Source organism: Protomyctophum bolini (genome assembly GCF_963924005.1).
Source record: "Protomyctophum bolini genome assembly, chromosome: 16".
Classification (NCBI taxonomy): domain Eukaryota; kingdom Metazoa; phylum Chordata; class Actinopteri; order Myctophiformes; family Myctophidae; genus Protomyctophum; species Protomyctophum bolini.
The window spans coordinates 38,765,644-38,786,304 of record NC_137877.1 but is presented as its reverse complement, the minus strand read 5'-3'; the positions used below and the strand labels follow the sequence as shown (position 1 = coordinate 38,786,304).

At 45.8% G+C, this 20,661-nt stretch overlaps 1 protein-coding gene across 1 annotated transcript in view; it reads right to left on the bottom strand.

Moving 5' to 3' along the window:
• myo16 (myosin XVI) overlaps nt 1–20,661 on the bottom strand; it is a gene marked incomplete at both ends in the record, with an annotated part of 141,416 nt that overhangs the window by 74,259 nt on the left and 46,496 nt on the right. The window contains 7 exon segments of the mRNA XM_080786028.1: nt 2,409–2,517; nt 5,616–5,743; nt 9,772–9,837; nt 13,404–13,514; nt 14,820–14,979; nt 15,496–15,646; nt 18,120–18,195. Coding sequence (XP_080642154.1) covers nt 2,409–2,517; nt 5,616–5,743; nt 9,772–9,837; nt 13,404–13,514; nt 14,820–14,979; nt 15,496–15,646; nt 18,120–18,195 — 801 coding nt within the window.

The window sequence follows — 20,661 nt, the reverse complement described above, 5'->3', positions numbered from 1 at the left end:
GGAACCACTGAGCTAGAGGACTAGCTACGGCGTCTGTGAATCATTTTGTCAAGCTATGTTAGCAAAAAAAAATAATGTCTCCACCAGGCCGAAGGCATGGTGAGAGTATGTTTTGCACTCTGTCCGTGTGTCCGTCTGTGAACAGCTAATCTCCGGCACTGTTAAAAACGTTAAGATAGAATATAATTATATTCAAAGATTTGCGCCAACATTTTAAAGATTTTTCAAAAATAGCTGATCTACAGTTGTAACATAAATGCTTCAAACGCCAAAAGGGGGTTCCTATCCGTCCTGAATGGGCTAAATTGCTGGCAGATCGTGACCTATGTGTGCTCGCCGCATGTGTCCCGCGGCCGCAGCTCCTCGCTCACCGCTAGATGAATGGGATATACCGTAGGGAACGTTCTATAGCTCAAGTCCTAGTGTTTTCCGACATCAAATTGCACAGGAGAGAGAATTGCGCCTCTCTCTCCCCTGAGAAAACACAGTTCCTGTGCAAATGGCTCCATCCAAAAGAATCATCACCACGTATGTACGCCACGGTCACAGGGGGGAGGTCACCTACCCAGTGGGTGACCTTCCCCCCTGTCTCTGTGGCGTGTGTGATTGCACCATTACGATGTGCTCGAGATACAGTGGGGTCGGACCTATACTGTCTCTCCAGCACGTCATAATGGTGCAATCATATAATATTACACATTCAAAAAGGTGCAAAAGTGATGTCTGAGATAAAGGAACAGACATCAGGCCCAGAACAAATTGGCCATAGCCCACTTGCTCAAATGTGTCCAAATGACCTCATCGCATTTGTGATTTATCCCGAGGAGTGTTTTTCGTGCAAAACTATAATGATTGCAATGGATTCAGAATCACAAATAACCCCTATAAGTTTGACACATTTAGACCTGAGAACTGATTCTACAAATTACTTCTAAATCATGACAGCTTTCTGAAAAACCTCATGTTTCCATGTCAGTGGCTCTCAAGGTCCCCTAGGATTATCTGTATTTGGCCCCCGGAAGCAAAGATATCAGTAAAAAAAAAATAGCAAAAGATTGCAGATCTACAAGCTCTTATAGCCATTTTTCAATAGCTAAAGTATAACATAATGCTTAAAACACCAAAAGGGGTTCCCGTCTAAAATGGGTTAAAGCATAATTAAAATTAGACGTTTTTGCCATAGATAGGTTTTTAATGGTATACCCCAACTTTCAAGCCCCTGAATTTACCATGATCCAAAAAATTTAAATCCATCAATTTTTAATATGTTATTTGGATGACCCTAAGGATCATACAAAAACCCTAAAAAAGAAAAAGAAAAAAAAATAACTTTGATCACTATTGCAATTTATTTTGGGCCAAATCTTAGATTGACTGGCCTATATACAGTATAAGCAGGAACTGGGGATGTAATGGCAATGAATGAAGGACCGGGAAGTCTGGCGTTGGCATTGTGCAAATCCATGATGTCCGACCGTCCGTGGTTGATAAATGATGATGATGATGATGATGATGAGTCTCTGTACCCGTCGCTGGGCCCCATGCTGTGGCCGTGCTAATCCATATATCTATTCACACCCCACGTCGGCCTGCTGTAGGAGAACAGTAGGCGACATTCATCGAGCCGCTCGTCTCGGCTTGTCTACACTTATACTGCTATTGGATTTATCTGATCACAGAGGAAACGGGGGCAAAGAAGGGCAGGGTGGGGGCGCTGAAGAAGAACAATCAGAACATTCACTTGCTCGGGGCGCCCGCTGCCAGGCGCATGCCACATAGGCTCTGTCCTGACAGCCCGTGGGTTCGAGTCCGGTTCATGGCGGGGCCTTTTGCTGAGCGTCTCTCCCCTTCTCAGCGGTGGCCGAACGGTTTGCAGAGCTGTTGTGATATCGGAAGGTCGCTATAGTTCGTATCCCCGGACCGGCACGTTAAAATTACCACCGCTGAAGTGCCCTTATGGACAAGGCATTGAACCTCTCTACCATGAAATGTTCTATGAGCAGGGCCTGGCTGTAAACAAGTTCTTGAGCTTAGTCCAGTTACCCTGGGGTAAACATAGTACCTTTCTCTCCCTCTTTCCAGTCCATCTTCACTTCAACTATCAATAAAGAAATGCCAAAAACAAATCTTTGAAAAAAAGAAAAGAAAACACCAGGTGGCGTTATAATAGGCCAGTGTGAATAGGGCGCCATTTGTTCTCACGCCTTTGATCCTAATTTGAGGCATTTTGTGTGGGCGGGCAGGCGGATGGATGGACAGACGAGACAAATAAGAACGTTCACTTCCTCAGAGAGATAAAGAGTTTGATGGTGGTGGGTGTGGGGTGGGGTGGGGAGAGGAGAGGAGAGGAGAGGAGAGGAGAGGAGAGGAGAGGAGAGGAGAGGAGAGGAGAGGAGAGGAGAGCTCACGTGTTTCATCCTGGGCTCCAGAGCAAAGCCTTTGGGGCTGGAGGAGCGTGCCGTCAGGTGTCTCACAATGTGCTTACAGGCCTCCGTCTTCCCAGAACCGCTCTCACCACTAGAGGGAGAGAGAGAGAGAGAGACAGAGACACAGACAAGAACGAGGGAAAAGAAAGACGAGGAAAGGTCAGGTGAGAAGAAAACGGAAACTCATGAGCATAAAAGGTTGTTGAATTTAAGTTAGACGCCGCTGACACAAAGCACACGTAAAGGGCCTCGCAAACAAGGGAGCGAGGAACGCACACGTTGTTGCCTGGATCAACGACAGGTCTCCTCCAGGTCTGTTGAAGAGGGGCGCGACAACGCAAGCGTAAAATTTAAAAAAAGCTAAAGCGAATCCAGGTCTGGTGAGTCGCGGGCGTGTGCACAAAACGAGCACGCGCAAAACAACAAATTCAGGGGACCGTGCTCACGTGAATACGCTTTGCGTTGTCGCGATGCGACTTCTCCGAGCAAAAACACGGGTCTCATCGAAAATGAACTATAGGCCCTTAATGCGCGCAAAACTAAATATGTGTGTGCATACTGTATGTGTGTAGTCATTCCCCTCCTGCCACAGTAAGATCCCGATTGTTAAGGCAACTCTGCAAGTTGTGCAAATGGATATAATTATGACCACTGAGATACTGTTGCTGTGTTCAGTGTGTATATACTCATGTGTCTCAGATGCATGGGTGTGACGGGTGTCAGTGTGTCACACTTCTCCACCTATAACCTGACATCATTGCCTTCTCTCTAAAATACTAATGACGCACACACGCACACACAGAGAGAGTTATTGAGTCAACCCTATCTGGCATTCGGAATGCCTGTTAGTTAGTTATTCGCCCTAGGGTGAATATGGGCCATGACATAAGGCTGCCTCTACGGTACACGCTTCCGACAACACAGCGACACACAGAGAGAGTAGAGACTGGAGAACCGGCCCACGGTATAACACAGAAGCAGATGGCTTCGGGAGGGTCATGAGCCCTCGCTAATGGCTGCAATGATGATGCCCTGGTGGCCGCGCTGCTAGCATTTATACATGGGGCTGTGCTTCACGCCGAAACAGTGTGAAGTCCCCAAGAACCCTTTTCGTTTACCACTTTGTGTTAGATTTCCAAGGGCGTTTGGTTAGTGCACTGCTGGCCTCCATCATGGGGGGGATCATGGCCACTGATGGTACAGTCGTGGGAGTGTATACGGTATATACAGGTGCACGTGCAGCCGTGCGCACGTGTGGTGCGTGATGCATATGTCGGCAGGAGAGAGGGATAGGGAGAGAGAGAGAGAGAGAGAGAGAGTAGGAATGGAGCTCGATAACCGATACCCCGAAAAAATAAAATCAGATAACAAGCTTATTTGAGTACCCGTTATCTATAAGCTTTGGGCTTATCAAGCCTGTAACGGAGCAAAGCGGTTCATGACATCATGTTGAAAAAATCAAGACAAGAGGCGATCAAGAAATACATGTAATCGTCCATGCTGGCACAAACACGTTGGTGTAAAAGGTGTATCGATACCTCTGTCCGGGTAAACAAAATGATGCTTTTTAAAGTGACAGTATATACACATATTAACCAGTTGACAGTTTCTTTAATATTGTATTGGTAAAAAAAAAGGTCGATTGCCTCCAGTCTGTTAGAAAAGTTCTGTATCTGAAGGCCCTAGTAAAAGATACTGGTTCTGTCCGGAATGAATGTATTGTCTCCCGTCTTTCCAGAAAATAATAGAACATGCTCGATAGTGCGCTCGATAAGGACCTGGCTCGATAAGCGAGCCTGATCGATAAGGTGATCGTTCAATAAAAATTAACAAGCTCCATCCCTAGTCGAGAGAGAGAGAGAGAGAGAGAGAGAGAGACAGACGGACAGACAGACAAAGAAAGAGAGAAGTACAGCAGGAAAGCGAGGTCAGGAAGGAAGAGTGGGAGAGAGATTATGTATCGCGTCCTTGAGGCCCTTAACATTTTGCTCCCCGGAGCACAGAAGTGCAGTATATAATGCTGAAGCTGTGTGTGTGTGTGCGTGTGTGTACAGTACATACAGTACAGTACAGTGTGTGTGTGTGTGTGTGTGTGTGTGTGTGTGTGTGTGTGTGTGTGTGTGTGTGTGTGTGTGTGATGGATAGCCTGTGGCCAGGCTGCATTAACTCTCCACCAGATTGCTCGCGACTCAGCGGGAATGTGGCTGGGAAAAGTCGGAACAGCATTTAACCAATTTAGGCCCGACGTCGAAATTAAAAAAGAAAAAAGTCTTCTAAATCCTGACAGTTTTCTGAAATAAGCCTACCTATGTTTCTATATCAGCGGTGCTCAATAATTCATGTCAAGTACCCCGAGAATTATATGTATTTGGCCGCCGACCCCCATCTGAAAATATGTTGTTCCAGTGACCCACCCAGAAGCAAAGATTTGAGTTAAAAAACATTCGCTCTGAAAGAATATATATATATATTCAAAGATTCGAGGCACAGTTTCACGATTTTTCTAAAAAAATAGCAGATCTACAAGCTCGTAGCGCGGCACTTGTAGATCTGCTATTTTTCAATGGCTAATGTATTAACACAATGCTTAAAAAAACACCAAAAGGGGGTTCTCCCGCCCACAATGGATTAATTGCAATCGGTGGTGCCTCCGCCCCACCGGTCCACGCAAGACAAAGAGCCCCCCCCCCCCCCAGAGCACATCCATCTCTCTCTCTCTCTCTCTCTCTCTCTGTGTGACCACATCAGTGGACGGAGCTATATAGGCGGCCATGAGGGCTCAGGGCGTGGAGGAGGAGGAGGAGGAGGAACCCATTAATCTCACCAAGGAGTAACAACAACGTGCCTCGGAGCGTTTAACAGGCCTTGTGGGAGAGAGAGGAGAGGAGAGGAGGGGAGGGGAGGGGCGTCGTCATGCACGAACAAACCCACCTGGGCTCAGCCGACTTCACCGGCGCTCACACACGTGCACTGACTCACTGCATTCCTATACACTGTTATGGGTGTGTGTGCCTGTGGTGTGGCTCAGCTGTAGCTTATAAGTTATCAACGACGTGATGTGAGATGATGTCACGGCAGCAGCTCTCGGGGAAATGAAACAAAACAGATGGCTGAGGACATGAACTATACTCGTGTGTGTGCGTGTGTGTGTGTGTGTGTGTGCGTGCGTGTGCGTGTGCGTGCGTGCACCTGAGCATGAAGCACTGTGGCCGCCTCTCTTGCAGCATCATGTGAAAGGCTCTCTCTGTGGAGGAGAAGATATGCGGAGGCAGAGAGGAGCACAGGCGCCCCGTAGAGCTTAGATACAACTGACTCACCTGGCAGAGAGAGGGAGAGAGAGAGACACAGAGAGAGAGGGAGAGAGAGAGAGAGAGACACAGAGAGAGAGAGAGAGAGAGAGAGAGAGAGAGAGAGAGAGTTTAGAAACATTGCATTACAACCGTATGTGTGTAAGATGAAGACGCTCCCGCGAGCCATAATGCAGTGCAAAGGCTATAGTGTCAATTTACTGACGTGTGACTACTGAGCGTGTGCATCCAATTAGGCTAATTAACAAGGTGTGGTTTCACTCCAGGGACCGGCAGAGGGTCATTCATTGAGGGTAGATGGACACCCCTGTTTCTCCTCTTGCTTATTGTGCAGCAAGAGGAGAAACAGGGGTGCCCGGATCTACCAGTACATCACAAAGGACCACATGACATGGTCCGGAATATATATATATAATTTAAATATCCAATATGGTAACACTTTATATTAGGGTCGCCTGTAAAAAATGCATTATAAGCTCATTTATAATGATATATATTATTTTTTTGGCACCTGCAACTTGAAATAAGGTGACTTGACTGACATGAAAAAGGATCAGCTCAAACCAGCAATGCAATCGTTTGTTTTCAAGAATGCTGCGCACTAAATGTCAGTAGTGTTACAAAGTTATATAAAATTATTTTTCTATTTCCCATTCCAAATGCGTTACGTAACGCCAAAACCCCGGACATATTTAAACTTTTAAACTCAAGTAGCTCTCAAGTAAAAAAAAAGTGTGGGCACTCCTGATCTAATGTCACTATTATTACACTGGCTTATAGAAGTGAATGCAATGACAGAATGTATATGGACGACTCAGATGATAGGTCTCACTATCTCCACATCTACACAGCAGCCTATATATTCGTAGAATTCTGTACTAAAATTTAACATAACAAAAATATATATCTTATGGGAATCCCTGACACGAGCTCTTTTCAAATTGGGGTCTGTGGCCCTAAAGCATTATTCGTCTGGATTTTCGGTGGTTAGGTGACCACCGCCGAACTACAACATGACGTCACTGAGCCGCGGTGAAGAGCAAACGACCGCCACCGCCCCCCAGCCCTTCTCTCTGTTTTTAACTCACCACCGCTCAACGTTATTTCAGCTCCGGTGGTCACCCCACCACCGAAAATCCAGACTATGAATGAGCCTTAAGGCCTCACTCACACATAAGACACACGCAAGACACACTTGTGTCCTGTGTCTATACTGTGTGTCATGGCCGCCTCAATACATTTCCAATGGGGGGGGGGGGGGGATGACTTATAAAAGCATCAATAATGTGTTAACTGGAACCTGCCCAGGCTGGTGTGTCCAGTCTTTTAACCCATTCTGAACGGGAACCCATTTTATGCTTTAGCTATTGAAAAATAGCAGATCTACAAGCTCATAGCGCGCCACCGAGTGGCGCGCTACGAGCTTGTAGGTCTGCTATTTTTGAAAAATCGAAGAGCGACTTACATTTTTAGAATCTGATCTCAGGTCAGAATAGGTTCATCAGACCAGTCTGTGTCCATGTGGAAACCTCGTATGAATCTGATCTCAGGTCAGAATGGGTTAAATCATCACGCATATACTCACAATAGGCAAAATGTGTCTGCAGCAGCTGTGCCTGCCCTGGCCTGTGCACACTGTAGCCTGTCATTCATGCCAGTGTAAACAGTAGCTGCTGAATTTCATTGCCAAACACTCCGTTGCTGACTCTGCCCGTTAAATAAGAGCCGCTGACTTTCCTCTTATCTGGCCTCTATTGCGAGAGAGCCGTCTCTGGGTCCCAGAATCCTGACATTCTTACTACTACTAGGCAATGGACAATGACAGCTCGTCCTGGTGATTGATGATTAGTAAGTGTCTCGGCTGCACATAATGACAAATTAGGAGACATGTGGAGGAAGGTGTTGCTCTTTGCATGCCCCAGAATCGTAGCGCGGCACTCGGTGCTGCGCTTACGAGCTTGTAGGTCTGCTATTTTTCCAATAGCTAAAGTATAACATAATGCTTTAAAACAGCCTAACAGCCAAAAAAATAGGTTAAGATCAAGACCACAGAAAATGACAGACGGATGTTGTTGTGACATATGTCCTTCTCACTCAGGCTCCTCCCTGCACCTACACCGTACACCCACACCCACCCCCACACACACACACACACACACACACACACACACACACACACACACACACACACACACACACACACACACACACACACACACACACACACACACACACACACACACACACACACACACACACACACACACACACACACACACACACACACACACACACACACACACACACACACACACGCAGATGGGGAGCTGGAGCGAGGCCAGCTGTGGGCTGGAAGAGGACAGCCATAGGGCACTGCGAGGCCTGTCTCTTCCACAGCAGCAGGAGGCGGCGTCTCTCTGCCTTAGCCCATCCTGTCTCATACGGGCAAACCGTCAGCTGGCATCCAGGCAACGCTGGGCTCAGTCAGTGTGAAGGGAGCGTTGTCATCTTCTATTTATTCTCTTATAGTGAATTAACACGGCGCGTGGAGCCGGTGGAGCTTCAACTCAACTGAGCTATAAAAGGGTATAGCTGGACTGTGTGTGGACGTGCGGAATGCAATGGAAAAGGCCGGATGTCTTTTTCACCTGTACGAATCAGTGTGTCAGGGGTTCTCAACCCGTGGGTCGCGACCCCTAGGAGGGTCGCCAAATTATTTTGGGGGGGGTCCCCAATTTTTTTTGCAACTGAATGGCTGGAAAATGGAAATGAAGAGTTTACATAGTACACAGTACACTTATAATCCTTAAAGGACCACTTCACCACTTTTCAACCTATCTTCATATAATAGGTCCTCACTAATAATCATGATAAAATGGCACGATTTTTTCCTACTCAGTCTGTGTCTCATAGGAGGGCTGTGGGCAGTTTAGAAACCGTCTTCCAGTGACATCATCATTAGGCAGATTATTTTTGAAACAAGATTTTTTTTTACAAAAATGTTTAGAATTTCATTATCGTGAGAACGATGGCTTCCATTTTCGCATTGCAACTTTTCAGGACTAGAAAGCCTGCAGTTTCTATTAGCTTGTATTCCCCATCGATGATGTCACTGGAAGACAGTTTCTGAACTGCCCACAGCCCTCAGGGTCCCCAGCGAAACACGCTGAGAACCCCTGGTGTATATATGACAAAGTGTGAGTGCGTTAACGTGTGATCCTGGCCTAGCAAAACTGGATCCATGGCCGTCTTCTTCCCTGCGATGCGCTGTATCACTGACAGGAAGATTCTGCATTATTTATCAGCCACATAAAGGTCCATTTCATCCATGCATTCATACGGTGCCAATTATACACACACCATGCACTTGCAATGTGGTATAGTCTTGCAGCGCACGTGGTCTATCAAGGCAATTAAGTGACATGTTATAAAGATTTACTAATGGTGCCTCTTAAAAGTAAACTGGTGTCCAGCAGTTGTTGTTTTCGTCGACTAAAACCAAGACGAAAAATGTTCGTAGACTACCTTTTTTCACTGACGAAAACTACAATGGAAACTAAATGAAAACTAAGCTACGGTGGCTAAAACTATGAGGAAAAATACTGTTGATTTTGATTAATAAAAACTAGACTAAAATGTTAGGAAGGGACTAGTGGACAAGAGATCCAGTATAAGTCATTTTACACTGGGTTACATGCTGAAAATAGCAGATCTACAAGCTCACAACACGTGGCAGCGTGTTGTGAGCTTGTAGATCGGCTATTTTCAGCAAGTGTATTACAGTCATTACGGCGGCATCAGGGCCCACCAAAATACATTTTAGTCGACTAAATCAACTGTAGATTTAGTCGACTAAAATCTTATGATATTCAGTCGACTGAAACTAGACATTCCAGGTGACTAAAATGTGACTAAAACTAAATGAAAGCCATTCAAGAGACTATAATGACTAAAGTTTTGCTGCCAAAAACAACACTATCCAGAAGAAACATGCTGTGATGTGAAGATGTGGGATAAACGTATAAGCGCAAACTCACCAGAGTCGAGTAGATAGGCAGCTCTTTATTTGGATTGACAAGCAGGAGGATGTGTCCAATATAGGTCTACGGAGAAGAGGAAAACAACTTCAATTAGCTCACTTTGACGCTTTGAAATACCTTTTTAGCCACGACTCACGAGGCCAAGATGTGATTTATAACATACCGCTAAAGGTTTGACTTGGGAGTCAAACATTTAAACTCTGCAGTTTGAACCTTTCATAGAAACATTCTGGGTCACACAGCAGGGAGGAAGGAACAGGGCTGGGCCATAATTAACCGCTGATTGCCTCGAGCGGAACACTTGGGCCATGCAGCATCTCAGGAGGGGCTAGACCTCAAGGACAAAATGTTGACCTGAAAACACACAACGCCGCCTCCGCTCTTCCCCCTCGACATCAATATTAATACCACGGCGATATTGACATTATCATAATGTTATGCTGATCTCTTGCCATTATTTCAGAGCGTCAGCGCAGATGAACCGACCATTTTCACCCTTATCTCCCAAAGAAAACAAAAACAAATTTGCCCTCCGTGTGTCGAGTATACACATAGGCCCCTGAGGTCCTTCAGATAATATCCCCCCCCACTCCTCCTGACCCCGTCTGTGAGAGAAACCGATAACCTTTTCTTTCTCGCACCGAGCCCCCGAGGCTGTTTGGAAAGCTAACGGCTAACGCTGTCCCTTGAGAGAGAGAGAGAGAGAGAGAGAGAGAGAGAGAGAGAGAGAGAGAGAGAGAGAGAGAGAGAGAGAGAGAGAGAGAGAGAGAGAGAGAGAGAGTGAGTACTGGCAGCGCTAACATTTCGCCAGCCTGCTGCTCTGTCCTCGGGCCCGAGGTTCAAGGTTAATTTGTGCAACTTTCCACTGCTCGTATGAGCCGATGAACCCTCAGCTTAAAGATTACATTTTTTTCCCACCCTAAAACATGATCATCAGGTATTTATTGTTATAAGTATCGTTTTTATGCGGACAGTGCACAGTGCACACGCCCACCAGTTCATTAAGTATGCCTGGTTTGCCTGGTGGGTGGCGATGGATGGGTGGTGATCCACCTGAACTGAAGCTGTTGTTGTATATTATGATAAAGGAGGCTGGGTTAGGGGAGGGGATGATGTCATGATGTCACTGTAAATATGTACAGTATCACTGTTTTTTTTTCTTCCCATTGGCACTTTTGACTGTCAAGCTTTTCAGCCACCATGAAGAAACCCCAAAATACAAAAGGGAAGACATCAATGCACATAACCACACCAAGGTGTCTAAATGAAGTACTGTCACCTCATAAACACTGGAAATAATACAAAAAAATTGTATCATATTTTATTTTTGTTTTATCTTTGCTTTGAGGGGGGATCCAGTTTTTGAGAGAATCCAATTGATTTTCTGTTACTTCAGCACAATGTACCGTAGTCTAAGCGTGCAATGTGACTGGCTGATCGCCCCCCAAATCCCATCCCTTCACCATAACCATTATTAATTCTATTTAACCCCTTTTGGTGTTTTAAGCATTAGGCCTATACTATACTTTAACCATTGAAACATAGCAGATATGAGCTTGTATAGGTCTGCTATCTTTGAAAAATCGTGAAAATGTGGCGCAAATCATTGAATATATATTCTTTCACAGCGGTCCCTGGAACAACATATTTTCAGATGGGGGTCGACGGCCAATTGGATATAATCTTGGGGGTCCTTGACATGAAAATGTTTGAGAACGTCGACTGACATAGAAACACAGTGTTTTTCAGAAAACCCTCCTAAATCTCACATCCCTCCCCATAACGGCCCACCTTTCTTTCCTCCCCATCGAGGTTTAATTTGGCCATCCCGTCCCGGTTCTCTCCTGGCAGAAGGCTCAGGCCCCACTCATCATCAAAGCCTCATGGCTGTCCTCCCTGCTGGGGCTGCATATGGACCAGTCACCGCATGCTGTCGTACCGTACTGTACCGCACCGCACCGCACCGTACCGTCCCTCTGTCTGTGATCTCCCGTCCACCGTCCACCGTCCACCGCCACACGTCTCTGCTCTCCTCAAACACCACGTCCACAACCCGACCTGCATCGCCTCCATCTCGCGTAGCTAAAAAGGGGCGTCCCCTTTTAAAATACGGTACCCTTATTTGATTCGCCTTCATCATGCCCTCGTTTCTCATACCCCACGCTGCGACTCTAACTGTGCACTGCCTGTTGTCCATCTGCTTTTTTCCCATAACAATGGACCATTAGAGCCTCTCTCCGCTATGAGAACTCTCTAAGGCACTGGTTCGACATTGATCCGGCCTCTCGTCTAGTACAGAGAGCCCAGTCCCCCCCATGGAGACATGTTATACACTGTGCTATATACATTTAGAGGGAAAGGAGAACACTGGAAGCTGCTTTAAAACATACAAAAACCAACGATCGGATCGGAAAAACACGATTCAAACCCCCTGAATATATAGTTATGGATTTTCCTTCCTCTCCCATTATCAAATTCATATTGATTTTGGCGAGCTATACAGGAAATTGTCACCAATGTTTTCTTGCTTGCGACGTGTGTCGTGATAAACGCATGTGTGCACGCGCGTTGTCGTCCGTGTGTGCGGCACATGTGTACTATATGCACGGACCAGGAATAGAGAAGAGTCACGGAATACACTGTACATTAACGTTAACTCTAGTCTGAGAGCATGTGTGCGTTGACAAGAAGTCCAGTGCTTATGCCTGATGGAGTCTCGTGGGTGTACTGTCTGTATGAGTGTACAGTATGTGGGATGTGATCGCAACGCTGCGCCCCAATTCCCCGATCTACATAATGTGTCACTCCTCTCCAAGTACAGCAGGCACAGTGGGTGACATCATACCCAAGAGTAAGAATGTGTGTCTGTGTTTGCATTTCTGTGTGTGTGTGTGTGTGTGTGTGTGTGTGTGTGTGTGTGTGTGTGTGTGTGTGTGTGTGTGTGTGTGTGTGTGTGTGTGTGTGTGTGTGTGTGTGTGTGTTATTATCGCATGCTTAACCCATATCAGGACAGGAACCGTTTGGTGTTTTAAGCATTATGTTATATCTGTGGGTGTCCTTGACATGAAATAGTTTGAAAATAGTTTTAGAAGACATTTGTGACCAGATTTGACTGAGGGCCTGACATCGTGCAGCATCCAGCTTTTATAGGAGAAAAACTGAAATGATGTATTTTTTCATTTTTTTTTAATCCAAAGGCAGACTCTTCACATACTAGAGCATATCTCAAATAAATGTCAGAGCTGAAATGTAAATAATGTAAATATGAAATAAATGCTTAAACATGTAGCTAGGTGTAACGTCACAGAAGTGAACCTTTCAAGCCTGTTTCTCTGTAAGACATTACTCTATAAGCCATATCTCCAAAACCGATGGGTCAATCTGGAACAACCAATATGTCAATTTGAAGCTATGATTCCTTGCTTTCATCTGGCGTGAAAAAAAAAAAAAAAAAAAAGAAATTTTAAAGTCCCTCAGTCAAATCTGGTCACATTTGTAGAATCTAGGTGTCAGTCCTAAAAATGGGTTAACATGAGAGCTGAAGAATCACTGTGAACAACAACAGCAGTGTCAGGGCTGGATGGCGTGTAGTAGTAGAGGCACTGCAGGTTTGAAGGGAGCATCCTTACATAGATCTGATCGTTGCCAAATCGCTTCTGCATCTCGTAGAGGAGGCTGCTGTCCGTGAGCTCGCTGAGGGACGCCAGGTCGTCGTTGGGCGCCGGGGGCATCAGCTTCACCTGCAGAACACGGTACCAAACACGACAGATGATAAGAAACACGGTACCAAATACGACAGATGATAGCTCAGCAGGGACCGCCAGGCACCCCAGAGTGAGTGCTTTACATAAATGCAAGTGGACACTTCTGCCATGAGAGATATATGCGGTGTATGCGTTTAAATCCACATGCAGTTATATGTCCCCCCCTCACTGCACTTAAAATACAAAGTGGGAGAAATGTATTAATGTCTTATTATCTAACTCTGAACCCATTCTGGGCGGGTGTTATATAAGCATTATGTTATACTTTAGCTGTTGGAAAATAGCAGATCTACAAGCTCATAGCACGGCACCGAGTGCCGCACTATGAGCTTGTAGCACGGCACAGTGCCGTGCTATGAGCTTGTAGGTCTGATATTTTAGGAAAATTGTGAATATGTGGCGCAAATCTTTGAATATATATTATTTCAGAGCGAACGTTTTTAACTCAAATCTTTGCTTCCGGGGGTTCCCTGGAACTACATATTTTCAGATGGGGGGCCGTACGGCGGCCAAATACAGATAATTCTGGGGGTCCTTGACATGAAAAAGGTTGAGCACCAACTGACGTACGTAGGCTATTTTATAATTTATGGAATTTTTTATTTATTTATTTATGAAATTCTTGAGGAAAAAAGCAGAGGTTTTTCCAGAAAACTTTTAGGATTTAGAAGATTTTTTTTTAATCGACCTCAAAATGGGTTAAGGTATATCGTGTATCCAATCCATGTTGCGTACAGTGTAAAAATCCTCAGAGAATGAAAAGAAAATGTTAACGAAATAGATGTTTTATACCCTCTCAGAGTTGAAATCGGTGCATGACTGACTGACTGACTGGTCAAATTGATTATCTTTGCCCATGAAGCTTTCAGAAGGTTCCCCTTACAAGTCATGACCATCATCATCCATCATCATTCCATCATCTCAACATTTTTTGACATCTGAAACATTTTCTAAATGCACATGCTACTCCTGTCCCTTTTGTCTTCAGTCATGCTAGTGTTAACCCATTCTGAACGGGAACCCATTTTGGTGTTGGCATCATGTTATGCTTTAGCTATTGAAAAATAGCAGATCTACAAGCTCATAGCGCGCCACCGAGTGGCGCGCTACGAGCTTGTAGGTCTGCTATTTTTAGAAAAATCGAAGAACGACTGACATTTTTAGAATCTGATCTCAGGTCAGAATGGGTTAATCAGACCAGTGTGTGTCCAGTTGGAAACCTCGTATGAATCTGATCTCAGGTCAGAATGGGTTAAATAACTCATGTGTACTGTACGGTACCTGTTCCAGTTTGCTAGCTCCAGAGCTGTAGGGACCGTCCAGACCGTTGTCCTGGGAGCCGTGTCGGCTCAGCGCCCCGCCCCCGCCGCCTGTCTCTCTGAACATGGCACACTTCTCCAGCAGACTGTCCTGCTTGGAGATGGACAGGCCCAGGGGGTTTCTGGGAGAGGAGAGGGGAGGAGAGGGAGGATGGGTGGGTGACATGGGTCGAGTAGAACGGGAGAGGGAAAAGCGTGGTGGAAAATAAAATAACTATTTCCAATTCCCAGTACTTTTACTTCTACTCCACTACATCTCGGAAGCCAAAATTTGTACTTTTACTCCACTACTGTTATTTGAAAATGCACTAGTTACCTTGGCGACGCATGGTGAGCTTGTAGATCGGATATTTTTTTTACTTTTTTTACTTAGCTTGAAGATCGGATATTTTTTTTACTATTTTTACTTTTAGTACATTTTGATGTCGATACTTTTGTACTTTTACTCAAGTACATTTTCAATTCCATATACTTTCACTTGTAACAAAGTAGTTCTAAATTGCAGTACTGGCACTTTTACTTAAGTAAAACAATTGAGTACTTTTTTCCACCACCGGCGAAAAAGGACTTTTTCGTAAGCAAATTCCCCCCAGTGTGGGGGGGAAAACTCTGAGGGGAAAAGCCTCAGAAAAACTCACAGGTTCTTGACAGGAGTGGTGAGGTCGTGTGAACCCCCGTCGTATCGCTGGTCCGTGCAGAGGAGAGGGGCAGACGGGTCCTTCAGCCTCTGGACCCAGGAGTCCTCCGCTTTCAGCAGCATGTCAACTATGGGCTCTGACGCGGCGATATCTGGGGGAACAACGATTGGACAATTATACTATAACTAGACCTGTACGTTGCCCCCCACCGGCCTACTTGAGAACCATACAACTTTGGAACCTAATAATACCCGTCTTATGTCTGTCTGTCTGTCTGTCTGTCTGTGTCTCACATGGGGATCTCGGTTGTATCTGCCTGTCTGCCTGTGTCTGAAGACTGACTGTGAAAAGTGGACTGGTTAAGTAATCAATTGTCAGGTGTGTGGTTTGCCACGGCAATCAATTGGCTGAGGCAGAGGCTACACACTATCACCATTACTTAGAAATAAGAAAGGAAAATATCACGTTTCAAACTCGAGAATCAATTTGGTTAAGGATTTGTCTTTAATACACTTGTGTGTTAATTAATGAGGCTCTTGAGAGTGACTGTCACTCCCTTTATCCTATTCTTGCCTCAGAGTGTTTCCTGGCTATAAAAGCATCTATGAACGTCACAGCCAAGAGAATCTCTCCACTGCGAGATGGTTCCTAAAGCCCCCGAGGCATCGATGTGTGATTCACCCTGTTACTACCACATTTTGCAGATTTCAGGGAGAACAGACATTCTAATAAATGTGTTTTTTTCCCCCTGTGAGGTCTCGCAGAAACGTACTGTTACAAGGCATAAACAAACGTTGTATATACGTTTGCATGTACTCCCCGTGTCCCCTATAGGGTATAGGTTCCCCTCACAAAAAACATGCAGTAATCCTGGTCTCTTAAACTGCCTCCCCCTGGCCAGCCGGGGCGCCTGATCGAGGGGAAAAGGAACTGGTCGGAAAATAACGTGTTCCTTCCAACCGGGGAAACTCCCCCCCCCGGACCCTGTCAGGTCAAAAGAAGCGGCATTGAAGGAAGCATGAGGTGAGGTCAGTCCGTTGCTCTCCACAGGTTGGCAGAGGAAGTGTATATATATAGAGCCCAGGATTATATTAGACAATAATGAAAAGGTTTGGGAACAACCACTGGCTTACGGGCCATAACAGCATCAGGTTGTGAGCTTTAGAACATCACAGCCAGGTATACTTCCCTCTGTCCTCGCTGTCAGCTACCGGCTAACCCCCCCCCCCTCTCCTCTCCGTGGCAGAATGTGAACCCCACTGTGGATCGATGCAACTGTGCTTAAACAGACAGGGGGGTGAGTTAGGATATCCCCCCCCCCCACACCCGTGTCTGTAATGAGGCCTAACAGGGCACAGGGGGACTATAGGGATGGCTCTATCCCCCTCTTTTATTCTTTTATTTCAGAGTAACTGACAACCCCCTTGACTCCCATTGCTCTCTCTCTCTCTCTCTCTCTCTCTCTGAATTGAAAAAAGAGGGGCTTTTCTCATGTCTCCAGGCTTCCCACAGTTAAGCCTATATGTTAGAACGGTCTATTGATTAAAGGCCAAAGTGAAGTCGTCTGGGGTGCGATCAACCCCACCCGGGGAACGGGGGGGGGGGGGGGCAGGTGAGGGGTGTGTACCATAATGCACCAGGGTAAATATCCCTCTCTCTACTAACGGTAGAGGTTATAGAAAGAGCAGCTGAAACGAATCGGCGCTAAGCCGTTCACGGCCATTATCACATGATGGGGCTCACTTAGCATTCGCCGCAGCATGCAACGCAATCCTCCAATCCGCCACGCTCAATCACTATCCTAGAGAATGGATTGGAAATGGGAATTGTTTTGGTTCTCAAAGAGCAAATCCTCAAACATTATCGTCCTCTTTTCCGTAAAGCTGGTATGTGTGCCAGCGTTATCAAATCAGTAATCTTTGACACACACACTGCGCACACGCGCGCACACACACACACACACACACACACTGCGCACGCGTGCACACACACACACACACACACACACACACACACACACACACACACACACACACACACCTGCATAATGAACCATGGGTGTTAGTTTTCTTTTGGACTGCACGCTCTAGTTGTCTGGTATACGCTTCCAGAAAAGATAATTATCTTGACTAATGATATCCTACGTTGAATCATAGCCATAAGGAAATTAATCACATCAGCCCCTCATGATTATTACAAACACCTCAAAGGTAATGTAGTGTAAAGTAGTGTGTGTGTGTGTGTGTGTGTGTGTGTGTGTGTGTGTTTGTGTGTGTGCGCGCGCGGCCGCGCGCGTGCATGTGTGTGAGAGAGAGTAATGTGTCAATATTATCATTCATTCCCTCGTGAGTTTTCACATAGTGTGTGTGTGGGGTGTTTGTGTGTTTGTTTGAATGTCCTCCACATTATCATAGTGATTACTTATGCAGTCAAAAGACTAAAAAACAAAATCCAATTTATCTGGTTAATTAGCGCACACGTTTGTCTGTTTGTTCATGGGTGAGAGCTTGTTCATGTGCGATTATACCCATTTGTGTGTGTGTGTGTGTGTGTGTGTGTGTGTGTGTGTGTGTGTGTGTGTGTGTGTGTGTGTGTGTGTGTGTGTACAGTACATGAATGATTACCTGAGGGCTTGTCTTGGTTGCAGTTCAACAGAGTGGGGTTCGCTTGGTGCCTGAGGAGCTGGCCAACGATGCTTGTCTGTAGGCAGAGAGAGAGACAGAGAGAGAGAGAGAGAGAGAGAGAGAGAGAGAGAGAGAGAGAGAGAGAGAGAGAGAGAGAGAGAGACAGAGAGACAGAGAGACAGAGAGAGAGAGAGAGAGAGACAGAGACAGAGAGAGACAGAGAGAGAGAGAGAGAGAGAGAGAGAGAGAGAGAGAGAGAGAGAGAGAGAGAGAGAGAGAGAGAGAGAGAGAGAGAGAGAGAGACAGAGAGAGACAGAGAGAGACAGAGACAGAGAGAGAGAGAGAGAGAGAGAGAGAGAGAGAGAGAGAGAGACAGAGAGAGACAGAGACAGAGAGAGACAGAGAGAGACAGAGACAGAGAGAGAGAGAGAGAGACAGAGAGAGACAGAGACAGAGACAGAGACAGAGAGAGAGAGAGAGAGAGAGAGACAGGGAGAAACACCCACCGTTCACTTTCATTAGACCTGTTGTCATACAGCTGCTTGCTCACCGAGTACTGAGAGAGAAGTAACTGGTATTTATCAGAACAAAAAGATACAGGTGATTTTCTTTTTTTTTTTTTTTAACCCGCGGAACACAGCCAAGGTGCCTGGACCGCTGAGCCACGGCCCAGGCCAGTCCAGATGTTTTTTTTTAAAGAAACGTAGAGAGATGTATCTGCATAGCCAGGCTTGGTGCGGTTTTGTAGGCATATGCCACATCAGAAACCTTAGATCAGGGGGTGCCCCCACTTTTTTGACTTGCGAGCTACTTTAAAAATGAACAGCTCAAAAACATTGCATTCAAAATGTACCTAGAGGCACACTTGAGGAATAAATGGAACTGGTAGGGTTTTTTATTATAACTTTATAATGCTATACCGATGGCTGCCCTGTAGTAGTATTACATTGGAGGTTTGAGCTGACAGGCCCTTTTTGATGCATGTCAATCAATCAAGTGGCACCTTAATTCAAGTGACGGATGCCAAAAAAAAAAGCTACTACTACTGGTAGAGACACGTTCTACCTTTTGGGCACCCCTGCCTTAAGATAGATATACACATAGATAAAGTGGATGTTGTGAAACTGATCATATAATTGTAGTTTATAATTCTCGTGTCCTAAATATTGCACTGCATCCTGAGAATGTCCGCTGACACAGGCATGTGCCAGTGGTAAAGTGCAAACAAAGCAGGAGGTACCACTGAGACAAGCATGTCAGAGGGAAGGTCTACAGCATGTGGTTCCCCAAACTTGTTCACGTCAAGGACCCCCAAATTGACACTAATTTGGCCCACGGACCCCCATTTGAAAAGATATGCCAGGGACCCCCGATAAGAGAAGATGTTTACGAGTGATTCTCAACCCGTTAAATTTCAAAGACCGTAGACTGATTCATGTCAAACCGGGTTTGACATGAAATAGTCTACGGACGGACCCCCATTTAATGGTATTTCTGTCTCTGGGACCCCCAATTTATATTGTAAATTCATGGGTCCATTTGGTTCCATTTGTACACGCTCAGAGTTACAGACCCATAATGGTCCACTTGGTTCCACACTATCATTTAGCTGGGGACCCCCCTGGAACTCCCTCTTGTACCCCTGGGGGTCCCCAGACCCCTCTTTGGGAACCACTGGTCTACAGTACTACAGGACAGTGTGGGTCCCGTTAGCAGACCCCCCCCCCCCACCCCCACATAACAGAAGAAGACACCCGTAGACTCCCCCACCCTCATTATGGCCCAACGTTGTCATGGGATGCTGTCGCGGTCTATATATCATAAATGAACCCAACCCTGGGATTTCCTCCTGTCAATTTCCACTCCTCCCACAGCTTCCTGTCCTCCTTCTAATGTACCCCCCCCCCCCCCCCTGTCCTTCCGTTACTCCTTTCATCCTCCATGTTCTTCCTCTTCTATACACCTCTCCCCCATGTTCCCACCTCCCCCTTTGCCTCCCTAAGGGAGTGACATCTGTGTCATGTGTGTGTGAGATCCAAGAGAGGCGACAGTACAGTACAGTACAGTGTGATGTGGGCGGAATGACGGTATGTGTGATAGATGAGAACGCACGCAACGTGTGAAGTGTTGACGTTTCTGCTAGCGCCGTGCACTTGTCAGATCTGTACTTGGTTGGTGGGAAAGAAATACTATAGGGCTGACCCAGATATCTGAATGTTGGGATATATAGGCACAAAGAGACACACAAACACAGGCTAATAAGGGCTCCATTTTCATCACCGCTAAACCCCTTATTATTATTATATAGGATTGAAAACACTCGACACGTGTTCTTGAGCAGATAAAATAGTCCAGACAGATCCCCCCCAGTTATGCCACTGATGTACTACTATAAGGCATGCCGTTCTAATCACGTCAACCACACATTTGCACATTTCTGTGACTCTTTTTGATACAGAGAGTCATGGCGGCAAGAAAGAAAAGAAAGAAAATATCCAAAATGAGTTAATAGAACAGGGCAGGCAGACTCTTCACATACTAG